Source organism: Hemitrygon akajei, chromosome 17, assembly GCF_048418815.1.
Source record: "Hemitrygon akajei chromosome 17, sHemAka1.3, whole genome shotgun sequence".
NCBI classification, from domain to species: Eukaryota; Metazoa; Chordata; class Chondrichthyes; order Myliobatiformes; family Dasyatidae; genus Hemitrygon; species Hemitrygon akajei.
The window spans coordinates 85449585-85462444 of NC_133140.1; the positions used below are offsets into that span (position 1 = coordinate 85449585).

General features: G+C 48.3%; 1 protein-coding gene across 6 annotated transcripts in view; it reads right to left on the reverse strand.

Annotated features, from left to right (window-relative positions):
- The window catches only part of LOC140740868 (fatty acyl-CoA hydrolase precursor, medium chain-like), a 92148-nt gene that overhangs the window by 65233 nt on the left and 14055 nt on the right, over positions 1–12860 (reverse strand). Inside the window, exon 3 of one of the 6 annotated variants that reach the window (XM_073070445.1) lies at positions 2367–2448. The exons of 1 other annotated variant lie outside the window; for it this stretch is intronic. In XM_073070445.1, the coding sequence (XP_072926546.1) occupies positions 2367–2448 (82 nt within the window). 4 more of the 6 variants (XM_073070449.1, XM_073070446.1, XM_073070447.1 and 1 more) reach the window with 4 other exon arrangements.

Here is a 12860-nt window from a genome sequence, read left to right on the forward strand (position 1 = left end):
ATTTGGCCCATTGAGTATGCTCTATATTCCATCATGGCTGATTTATTATCCCTCTCAACCCCATTCTCCTGTCTTCTCCCCATAACATTTGACACCTTGACTAATCAAGGATCTGTCAACCTCCGTTTTAAATATACCCAGTGTTCAAGGTTCATTTATTATCAAAGTATGTATGCAGTATACAACTCTGGGATTCACCTTCAACAGACAGCCACGAAACAAAACCATGGTAGCCATTCAAAGAAAAACATCAACCCCCCCCCCTTGCAAAAAACAAAGAAATCGCCCAAGCAGCATCAGGATAATCAATCTCCACTCCCAACTCGCCAAAAAAAAAACCAAATCGCACAAACTGCAAAAAGAAAGAATGGGCGGAACCACAGAAACGGAAAGAGTCCAACGGAGCTGCAGTCAAATCCAGAACTTCGGTATCATCCTCCGACAGCATTGCGGGAGAGAGAGATCACCTGGATACCAGGGCAGTCCCTCGGGAGCGGCGAGACTGTCACACACAGACACCCTTCCCCGGCAGCATTGCGGGAGAGAGAGATCACCTGGACACCAGGGCAGTCCCTCGGGAGCGGCGAGACTGTCATACACAGACACCCTTCTCCGGCAGCATTGCGGGAGAGAGAGATCACCTGGACACCAGGGCAGTCCCTCGGGAGGGGCGAGACTGTCACACACCGACACCCTTCCCCGGCAGCAGCGGGCAAGCCGCTGGTCAGTGGTGCTGAATACTCGCTCGCTGTTCACATTCACCTCGGTGTCTCAGTCTTCCTCGATATTTCAATCAGCGAGAAGTGGAGTCAATCATGGGCTTGCACCTCATCTCTAGGCTTGGACCTCGTAGGTTCCAGGCCTTGCTGATTTCAGAAATCCCCATAATTCCCACAGAGACTGTGTTTACCTTGTCTCCGTTCACCCTGGTAAGGACGTAATCCTGGAGGAGGGATAGGTCGTCAGCTCGGGTAGAGCCCACGAATGCCTGGCTGCCTCAGAATCAGCTCAACTCATTAAATTCAGGAAGGGGGAAGAAATGCTCATGTTCCTGTCTACAACAATGATACTGAGGTCAACAGGATTGAGAGCGTCAAGTTCCTAAGAGTGAGTCCGACCAAATGCCGAATATTATCCTTTGCCTCTCTCCTGGCGAGACGCTTGATCCTCCTTAGATGGAGCGATGTTGCCCCGCCCACTCATGCGCAATGGCTTAACGACATTATGGCCTGCTTGGACCTCGAAAAAATTCATTACTCAGTTCTTAATTCGGATCTAAAGTTCCATAAGGTCTGGGGACCTTTTATCGAGTACTTTCATAACCTTCCTCTTGACTAGGGTTTTTTTTCTTTTCGGTCCCTTGCTTTCAGCTCCCTTTTTTTTCTGGTAGTAGGCATTATTATCCTCTGTTGCTAAGTGTATTCACAGTCTGGGAGTTTGATTGTCCTGATTTATATTCTCTATATTGTGTTGTGGTTGGTCTGGAGTTTTTTTTGTGTTGTGGGGCTTGGGGAGGATACTAAGTTTACTTGTCTTTAATTTAGGTGCTTTTTTGTTAAATTCTCTTCCTTTGTAGCATATTGTCATTGTATGCTTAATTTTGCACTGTATCAATGTTCCTTATTGTAAGTTGGGGTTTTTTAATTTGTAAAATGTATAGAAAAAACTAATTAAATTTTTTTTTAAAAAAAGTTCCTAAGAGTGAACATTACAAGTCTGTCCTGTTCCAACACATAGATACCAATGTTCAATAACAGCTTCTAAGACACTGCCAACAGGTTCTTAAACTGACCCTAAAACACAAATTCGCCCTTGGACCAAATTTCCCTGAACTTCTCGTTGGAGCATAGAATGTTACAGCACAGTACAGGCCCTTCGGCCCACAACATATTCCAAGATCCATCTAACCCTTCCCTCCCACAGAACCCTCCATTTTCCTTGATCCATGTGCCTATGTAAGAGTTTCAGTATCTGTCTCTACCACCACCCCTGGCAGGGTGTTCTATGCACCCAAGACTCTGTGTGTAAAAAAAAGTTTTACCTCTGACATCTCAGCTAAACTTTCCTCCAATCAGCTTAAAATTATGCCCCCCTTGTATTTGCTATTTCCACAATGTGAAAAAGTCTCTGGTTGTCTACTCTACGCCCAATATCATCTTGCACACCTCCATCACGTCACCTTTCATCCTCCTTCATTCCAAAGAGAAAAGGCTCAGCTCACGTAACCTCTCCTCATAGGAATGTCCCCGTAACCTATATTTTTGTATATTATGTTGTGTATGCGTAACTTACGTTCAGTTGATGTCATTTATAAGTGTCATATTTGTGATGCACTGTACTACTGCTGGGAGAAATCAAATTTTTACGGCATTTATCCCATCGGACCATAAGAATTAGGAGCAAAATTAGGCCATTCAGCCCATCGAGTTTGCTGACGATAACTTGAATCTGAAATACAAAGAATAGAATCAGAGCCATTCGGCCTCCGTCCCGGACAGAAGGCAAATACCGTCAAATCTGACCTCATTCTTCCAGCATTCCCGTCAACATGCTTCTGAACTTCCGCAGTGAAACGTGTCTGTCACGTATCGGCGGGACGAGAACGACAACGGTGTCCCATGGGCCTGGGGAACGGGTTAGTTTAGCTCAGCCGGACGCTACAGAAGCCAGTTTCCAATTTTTTGAATCAGTGTTTTCATCTACAAAGTTAATTTCATAGTTCAAAGTAAATTTATTATCAAAGCCATCATATTCTACACTTAGAGGCATTCACATTACAACAGAGAAACACAATAAAATTAATGACAAATGACACACAAAGACGGACAAACAACCAATGAACAAAAGACAAAATGCATATAGAAAGATAGATAGACACAGACAGAGAACACGAGTTGTTGAAAGTTCGGAGTTGAGGTGAGAGTTTGTTCTCACAGCAGGAAATTCACCTTTACAAAGAAGGAAAAGAATGGGATGACTTTTGGACAATTGTATAGCAAACTCCTGGGACTCTGAAATAGTCGCTGGTTTCCCGAAACAGATTGAAACCAATCCTTGATTCCTCCTGTAACTATTGAGGAACTTCCTAAAAATCTAACATAGCAATCTGCTCTCCCGCGATGATGAGTGCATCCTGCTACGTCTGTTAAGTTTTCAAGAAGTGATTTCACAAACTTTCGGTAACAGAAGTCTGGAAACGCGAGACGGAAAGGCCACAATTCCACACTTCATTCACAGGAGGCTTTTGAAGACACGTCTTCTTCTCCTGCACCATCAGGAGCTCAAAGAAACACTCAATACTTCAGCAACAAATTCTTCCCCTCCGCCATCAGGTTCTGAATGAAAAATGAACCCATGAACTCTCCCTCACTACTTTTACTTGTTTTATTCTCCTTTTACACTACTCACTTTATTTAATTATATGTATTATTGTAATTAAAAGCTTTTCATTGTTATGCGTTGCGAGGAACTCCGTCGCAATACAAACGCATGCTGAACGCTTGCCAAGAACAACAATAAATCCGTGTGAAATGAGAGAAGACGCGGAGCAGCCGAGCGCGGTGTCACCCCCTCCTGCATCGATTTTGCGGTCTTGTGCATTCGGAAATAAAACTCTTCACCCGAGCAAGTAACAGGGAACCTGCCTCTTTGCTCGGAGAGATGCCTCCTCGGGGAGCTTTCTGCTGTGTTCATCACCACCACCTACATCCTATCCCCCGAACGCAAACGCCAAGGACACACGGGGAGAACTTTACAGTTTCGACAGCTCTCCACGAAAGCAAACACCCAGATGGTGTCTTCATAATTGCGGGAGAGCTCAATCACGTTAACCTGTGGGGAGGTTGATAAGTCCCACCTGATGACTCCCATCAGGGAGGAGGCTACATAGCGTCCACGTCAGGGCCACCAGACACAAAAACAGCTACTTTCCCCAGGCACCGAGGCTGATCAACACCTCCGAGCTCCGAGGAGAGATTGGACAAACTTGGGGTGACTTCTCTGGAGGGGCAGAGGCTGAGATGAGATCAGACAGAGGTTTATAAGCTTATGAGAGGCATAGTAGGCAGATAGTATTTTCCCTGGGTTGAAAGGGCAAATTCGGAATGTTTAAGGGAGGTGTGCGGCGACGGGTTAGTTTATTTTTTTCTTTGAAAAGGTGCTTGGAAGTAGGTACAAGGGGTATGTCAGAGGCAAGTCTCCCCCCCCCCCCCCACAGAGTGGTGGGTGCGTGGAATGCACTGCCAGCGAAGGTGGTAGAGGCTTACACAATAGGGTCTTTTAAGAGACTCTTAGATAGGTACAGAGAGCTTAGAAAAATAAAGGGCTATGCGGTAGGGAAAATCCAGGCAGCCTCTAAAGTAGTTAATGGTCAGCACAACATTGTAGGCCGAAGGGCTGTAGATTTTCTATGTTATAAAGGAATCTGGGATTCCATCAGCTTTCTAATCTACAATCATGCTTGAAGTTGAAAGTGAAAGGAAATTCAGAATTAGGTTTACTGTCGCTGCTAGGTTTGTTTGTGTGACAGTACAGCGCAAGAGAAAAAAATACAAAGTTAAAGCATCATTATTACTATGTGCCGTGTCGTATGCCGTGACCAATCGTGGTCTTTCCATGACCATGATTATTCTTGGCAAAAGTTTCTACAGAAGGGGTTTGCCATTGCCTTCTTCTGGGCAGTGTCTTTACAAGACGGGTGACCCCAGCCATTATTAATACTCTCCAGAAATTGTCTGCCTGGTGTCAGTGGTCACATAACCAGGACTTGTGATGTGCACCAACTGCTCATACGACCATCCACCACCTGTCACCATGGCTTCAGGTGACCCTGATCTGGGTGGGGGTGCGGGGTAGGGGCCAAGCAGGTGCTACACCTTGTCCAAGAGAGACCTACATGCTTGCGGAGGGGGGAGTGCCTCACACTTCCTTTGGTAGAGACGTGTCGCCACCCCGCCAATGATGTCCTCCAATACTGATAAGCCCCTCCTGCGCCCTCTCCACGTCTTTCCTGCAATGGGAAACCGGAACTGCAAGGAACTGAACCTCGGGACAAGACCCGACCCTTCACCATCGTCCTGCAGTGACCCTGACACACCCTAAGACTCTCTGTGGTCTGATCTCATTGTCTAAGATTGAGTTTTGGTTCTGAAATCCAAACTTCCGCTCACTTTGTTTCCGACTTTACTATCGCTTGTTCCCAGACCACCATAAGAGACAAGAACAGAATTAGGTTATTTGGCCCATATTCCATCGTGGCTGATTCATTTGCACTCTCAACGCCATGGTCTGGTCTTCTCCCCGCGACCTTTGATGCCCTGACTAATACCCATCAAACTCTGTTTTAACCTCCGCAGCCGACTTTGGCAATGAACTTGAAACCTCTCCAGAGTAAACTGGGCCCGTCAGCTCAACACTAACCCCCTCACACCGCTGTACCGTAGCCGCCTCGGTACAGCAGGACGACTGCCTGTAGACCTGCTCGGGACCGTCCTCTCTCCAGAGGAGCAAAGGGGTGAGGGTGCGCACGTTCCCGCGAGGGTCAGCCCCTCACCTGCGGCCGAAGCCACCACCAGGACGCCGAGCAGCAACAGCACAAACCAGCCCGACGGCATCGCGCTTGCTAAAGGTGACGGGCTCCGGCGGCCGCTGATAGATACCGGCTCGGGGGGGAGCGTGGTGATAATGTTGTCCTGCCCGACGGGCGAAAAACGCGTGCGTGCGCTCACCTTGGAGCCTTAAACGCTGCACAGTTAGAGACAGTCCCCAAGGCTGGACCCTGGCAAAGTCCGAAACCAACGATTGTGAAAGGGGAATGGACTTTGCAAAGCAATTCATTTTTATTTCGAAAATAACCTTTAATCGTTTTATACACATAAAAAATTCAGGCTTCAAGATTGTCTACAGCCATTTCCAGTACACAAAAGTAAAGGAAAACGAAATAATTGTTACTCCGGAATAGTCCATGCACAAGAAACACAAAAAGATAAAGATAATAATGTATATTATTATATACATAATAATAATAATAATAATAATAATAATAATAATAATAATAATAATAATAATAATAATAATAATAATAATAATACACAGCCAATGTAAATACATCAATTAGCTTAAATACACAGTCTGATTGTATGTCCATAAAGTGACGCTCGGCACAGGAGTGTCTGTACATAAGGTGACCTGCAGGAAGTGATAAAGTGGTGGTATCTGGAGTGTGGAGGGGTGGGTTAGTGGGCGGAGGTGTTGATCAACCTTGCTTGAGGAAAGTAACTGTTTTTGAGTCTGGCCATCCTGGAGTGGACACTACGTAGCCTCCTCCCTGATGGGAGAGGGACAAACAGTCCATGAGCAGGGTGGCTGGGATTCTTCCTGATGGTACTGGTTACTGTTCGAGTCTGGTGGTCCAGGCGTGGATGCTACGCAGCCTCCTCCCCGATGGGAGTGGGACAAACATTAATTATCATACATTCATGGACTTTGCCACCACAGATCTTAACCAAATTCAGGTTTGCCACATGTACATTCAGACATTCAGTGAAGTCTGTGGAATTTATTACCATGGACGGCAGTGGAGGCCAAGTCATTGGGTATATTTAATACAGAGTTTGATAGGTTCTTGATCCATTAGGACACCAAAGAAGGCTGAAGAATGGGGTTGAGAGGGATAATAAATCGGCCATGATGGAATGGTGGAGCAGACTTGATGGGCTGAATGGACTATGTCTTCTGGGAAATGTGTTGATTGCTTTAACAACCAACACACCCAAGGGTGTGTTTGGGGCAGCTTGCAAGTGTCAACACAGGTTCTGGTGCCAATATAGCATGGCCACAATGTTCAACAGAACAGAACAAGAACAAAACAGAAAGCGCGTGAAGGTCAGCCTGTAAGAACAGCGGGAGAGTTTAAAAAGCGAGCAGATTAACGGAGCGGGTGATGGAGTAGTGGGAGGCAGAGTAGGAAGGCTTTGGCTTGAGAGGCTTCAGTGAGCAGAGGCTGAGGATGGGCTTGCACTCAGTGAGGCACTAAGCTCCTTTAATGTCATAAGGTGGGCATTGAGAACGGACCCAGATGCAAGACACAGACGCTGAAGTACTAGGGACAGGACTAGGTGTGGCAAGAAAGCAAGGGAAATGGGGAAGAAACGACACTGGACAAGACACAGGCCCTGGTCGAGACTAGGATACAGGGCCTGGGCTAGGACTAGACTGGGAAAATGGGACCCCGACGAGGAACTAGGAACTTGGAAATAGGGACCTGGAACCTGGACAAGGACTCCGAGCCAGAGACTGGCCAGGAACCCGGAACCTGGGTCTTGACTCAGGCTCGGACTCCAGATCTAGGCAAGGATAAGACGTGGCAAGGCAACAGGACTGGACGTGGGGTCAGGACGCGGGATTCCTGGGCTGGATGAGGACATGAAGCTCAGACGTGGTCTTGGGGAGACGGGAACGCGGGACACGGAGCCTTGGTCTTGGGGAGACGGGATCGCGGGACACGGAGCCTTGGGGAGACGGGAACGCGGGACACGGAGCCTTGGTCTTGGGGAGACGGGAACGCGGGACACGGAGCCTTGGTCTTGGGGAGACGGGATCGCGGGACACGGAGCCTTGGTCTTGGGGAGACGGGATCGCGGGACACGGAGCCTTGGTCTTGGGGAGACGGGAACGCGGGACACGGAGCCTTGGTCTTGGGGAGACGGGATCGCGGGACACGGAGCCTTGGTCTTGGGGAGACGGGATCGCGGGACACGGAGCCTTGGTCTTGGGGAGACGGGAACGCGGGACACGGAGCCTTGGTCTTGGGGAGACGGGATCGCGAGACACGGAGCCTTGGTCTTGGGGAGACGGGAACGCGGGACACGGAGCCTTGGTCTTGGGGAGACGGGATCGCGGGACAAGGAGCCTTGGTCTTGGGGAGACGGGAACACGGGACACGGAGCCTTGGTCTTGGGGAGATGGGAACGCGGGACACGGAGCCTTGGTCTTGGGGAGACGGGATCGCGGGACAAGGAGCCTTGGTCTTGGGGAGACGGGAACGCGGGACAAGGAGCCTTGGTCTTGGGGAGACGGGAACGCGGGACACGGAGCCTTGGTCTTGGGGAGACGGGATCGCGGGACAAGGAGCCTTGGTCTTGGGGAGACGGGAACGCGGGACAAGGAGCCTTGGTCTTGGGGAGACGGGAACGCGGGACACGGAGCCTTGGTCTTGGGGAGACGGGATCGCGGGACACGGAGCCTTGGTCTTGGGGAGACGGGATCGCGGGACACGGAGCCTTGGTCTTGGGGAGACGGGATCGCGGGACACGGAGCCTTGGTCTTGGGGAGACGGGATCGCGGGACACGGAGCCTTGGTCTTGGGGAGACGGGATCGCGGGACACGGAGCCTTGGTCTTGGGGAGACGGGATCGCGGGACACGGAGCCTTGGTCTTGGGGAGACGGGATCGCGGGACACGGAGCCTTGGTCTTGGGGAGACGGGATCGCGGGACAAGGAGCCTTGGTCTTGGGGAGATGGGAACGTGGGACACAGAGCCAGGACCCCTCCTTGGGAACAGAACGTAGGGCCAGGACTCATACACAGAAAGCTGAACACGACAAGACTGTTCCCAACACAAGGTAGCGGCAAACGGCCGGACCTACCTAGCGAAGGTGAGGCCACAAAGAGACAGTTCCAAACAATGCAGGTGGTTCCTTATCTGAACACAACAAGGCTCCGGTTTTGCTCCAGCGGTAGAACTTGACAGCGAGAATAGGTGAGGACGCAGGCAAGGCTTCAGGCAAAAGGTAGCAGGCAAGGCTCCAGCCAAGGGCTACAGAAAAAAGGGGAAGGGAAGGGAACAGTCCAGCCTCAGGGTAATGGCAAAGACAGCCTGGCTTACCCAATGAAGGCTAGGACAGGAAGGGACAGATCCAACCACAGGGTAACAGCAAAGACAGCCTGACTTACCCCACCGAAGCGAGGATGGGATATTGACGAGAAAAACCAGCACCTACACTCGAACCCAGGGCCACTTATATTCCCAGCCCCAAGATGAACATCAGGTGCCTATGATTAAGCCCAACTGAAACAAGGGACAGCTGGAAGACCTGGAGTCCGGAGTCTACCAACCAGACCGTGAATCGGAATGCAGACTTCATGGACCGGACCATGACATTTAATTATTCTAATTAACTTAGAAGTAGGTAATGGAGGCAGCTGGGGCAGTTGAGTGCTCCAATTGCAGGATGTGGGAAGTCAGGGCGAACACAATTGTCCCTGATGACTACACTCGTAAAAGGTGCATCCAGCTGCAGCTCCTGACAAACCAAGTTAGGGAACTGGAGCTGGATGAACTTCGGATCATTCGTGAGGTAGAGGCAGAAATAGACAGGAGTTTCAGGGAGATAGTCACCCCTAAAAGTCAGGAGACAGGTAAGCTGGGTGATTGTCAGGAATGGGAAAGGGAATAGACAGGAAGAGCAGAGCTCCCCTGTGGCCATTCCCATCAACAATATGTATACTGTTTTGGATACTGTTGGTGGGGACGACCTACCAGGGACAAGTTGCAGTGGTTGCATCTCTGGCACCGAGACTGGACTCTCAGCTCAGAAGGGAAGGAGGGAAAAGAGGAGAGCAGTAGTGATAGGGCATTTGGTAGTTAGGGGGACAGATAAGAGGTTCTGTGGGTGAGATCGAGAATCCCAGATGTTCTGTTGCCTCCCTGGTGCTAGGGTTGTCGATATATTGTGCCCCTGACCTCTAACTCCCCTTGGCCTCTGTCCCTAAATGCTAACCTACCCCGAGTGTGAGTGTGAATCTGAGTCTACTGGAGGCTGAAGAATATGGACTGTCCTGGGTCTGGAGGACGGTGTGTGTGGGTGGGAGGAACGGGGCTTCTTTTACTGTTGTTGTTTTGATGTTTGTTGTTTTCTGTGTTGTTCTGATGCTTGTTGTGTTGTTTGTTGTTTTGTCGTGCATTGTGGGAATGCTGTGTTGGTGCCAGAATGAGTGGCGACACTTGCAGGCTGCCCCCAGTACACCTTCAGGTGTGTTTGTTGTTAATGCAAACAACATATTTCACTGTATGTTTTGACGTACATGAGATAAATAATCTTGAATAGAACTCCTCACACTTCCCTCAAAACCATCCCTACGAACCTAAAACGTAACCAAGTTCCAGCCAAAACATTGATGGACATTACAGCTCATTGCCATCTTCACCATTTACATGACGTCAGGATTTGCTTCCAGTGATAAGCTGTGAGGGCAATTCATTCTTTAATATCCTTTTGTCAGGTTTTTACATGTCGGCACCTCATGTTTTTACAGTCTCTGCCCAGCTGAAAAGTTTACATGTCGGCACCTCAGGTTTTTACAGTCTCTGCCCAGCTGAAAAGTTTCACATGCCGTTCATTCCAGACTCATCACCTGCAGCCTATTTAACCCCAGACTTTGTTATTCATTGAACCAGCTGGCCTTAACCAGTTGCTCCTCGGCTTCAGTTACCTTGTTGCCGGTTATGTTTAGTATCTGTCCCTCCTGTTTTGTGCCCCCTCATGGCTTGTTATTTTGCTGTCAATTAATAAAGTCATCACTAACCATTAAATCATCTCCTCTGCTCTGCCTCTGGGCCAAGCCTCCTCTGTATTTCCCAACTGGATGAGTGATTACTGGATTCATCGTGAAATTCTTAACTGTTCTGTGTAACATCTTTTGGAAAATGAGTTAAGGGGGTGTGATAAGAGTGAGAGGCTGTGGGTACAGGAGGACTTGAGTCACGACCAGGTTCTGGAGAGACTGGGGCTGTTCTCACTGGAGTGCAGGAGGCTGAGGGGTGAATTAGTAAATTAGTTTACAATTGTCACATGTACCGACCGAGGTACAGCAAAAAGCTGATCATTTCATTACAACAGTCCATCAAAGTAAGACAGAGTGTAACAGAGAAAGTGCTGTGCAGGTACCAAAAAGTGCAAAATCACAGCGAGGCAGGTTGTGAGGTCAAGAGTACATCTTATTGTACCAGGGAGCCATTTAATAATCTTCCCTGGTATGGCAAAATGGACTCTGAACCTCACCGTCTACCTCATTATGATCTTGCACTTTATCGGTCATCTAAATTGCACTTACACTTTCTTCTGCAAACTTATTATTTTACCTTGCACTGATCTGTATGAAAGACAAACTTTTCACTGCACATAAACACAAGAGATTCTGCAGATGCTGGAAATCCAGAGAAACACACACAGATGCTGGAGGAACTCAGCAGGTAAGACAACATCTATAGACAGGAATAAACAGTTGATGTTTCGGGCCGAAACCTGTCCTGATGAAGGGTGTTGGCCTGAAATATCGACGGTTCATTTCCCTCCATAGATGCTGCCTGACCTGTTGATTTCCTCAGCATTTTGTGTGTGTTATTTTCACTGTACTTGTATATGTGACAATAATGAACCAATTTAAATTCCATTTCCACAGGATAGAAGCTATTCTTGAGCCTGGTGGTATGTATTTCCATGCTTTCATATCTTCTGCCCTTCATCTCGTTCAGCAATTGACTTCCTAGCTGTTCACTTCACCCTCCCCCCTAGTTTCCCCTATCACCTACCACCTAGTACTTCTTCCTCTTCCTCTCCGACCACTCCCCCACCTTCTTGCAGCATGTCGAATTATCGGGTGAACAATGTAGTCTTTGGGGTAACTGCAAGTCTGTGTCCTTGCTATCGCTTTGCTCACGCTTGAGTGCTGGTAGCAGGGGCACTTTTCTTTTGCTGCTGGGGGGAGGGGGATGGTTGTTCACTGCCGCTTACGCGCAGGAGGGGGGAGCTGGGGGGGGGGCTTTGGGGTTCTAACCTTTAACTGTCATTCATTCTTTGGGGCACTCTGTTTTCGTTGATGGTTGTGAAGAAAAAGCATTTCAGGGTGTACAGTCAAGGTGGTAGTCAGGGAGTGAGGGAGTCTGAAAGGTTTAGATTGTTTGTGGGTGGATCATCTCTGTACAATGACTCAGTGACCACAGAGGTACTTCAGTAAGGCCACCCTTACACAAGGGTAAACGTACATGGTGAGTACACTTGATCCTTTTAGAATGTAACTGACCCGGACAACAATAAAAGAACTGGAGCTCTTTACACTGGACTAGGAAATCTGATAGCTGCTTCAAATGATTATTTTTCTCAGGTGGTAAAGTGAGAAAATAATTGGCACAGCTTGGCGAGTTGGTAACAAGAGCAGATGTGAGATCATAAGACATAGGCTCAAATTAGGCCATTTGGCCCATCATGTCTGCTCTACCATTCCATCATGGAAGATTTATTATCCCTCTCAAACACATTCTCCTGGCTTCTCTCTGTAACCTTTGATGCCCTGACCAATCAGGAACCTATCAACCTTTGCTTAAAATATACTCAATGATTTGGTCTGCACAGCTGTCTGTGGCAATGAATTCCACAGTTTCACCACTTCCTTTCTCCCCTTCTCTGGTCTAAAAGAATGTCCTTTTATTCTGAGGCTCTGCCTTCTGATCCTAGATTCCCCACAATAGGAAACATCATCACATCTACTCTATCTAGACTTCTCAGTATTCAACAGGTTTTGATTGAATCCGTACGTGCCGCCTGAGACGTCACCTTCCAAACCCACCACCTCTACCAACTGCAAAAACATGGAAGTTTTTAATATTTAAGAGAGAGGAGCTCATCAACAAAACTCACTCAGGAGTAATAGATGAAGAGAAAATAAAACACTGGATCTTGTTTGCAAATGTTAAACACTCACACAGCTCCCCCCTCCCCCCACCACTTGGAAGATCAGATCACAACCTGGTTCACCTCATGCCCCTGTACAAGCCCAAAGTACAACAATAGCTAGCTACCACC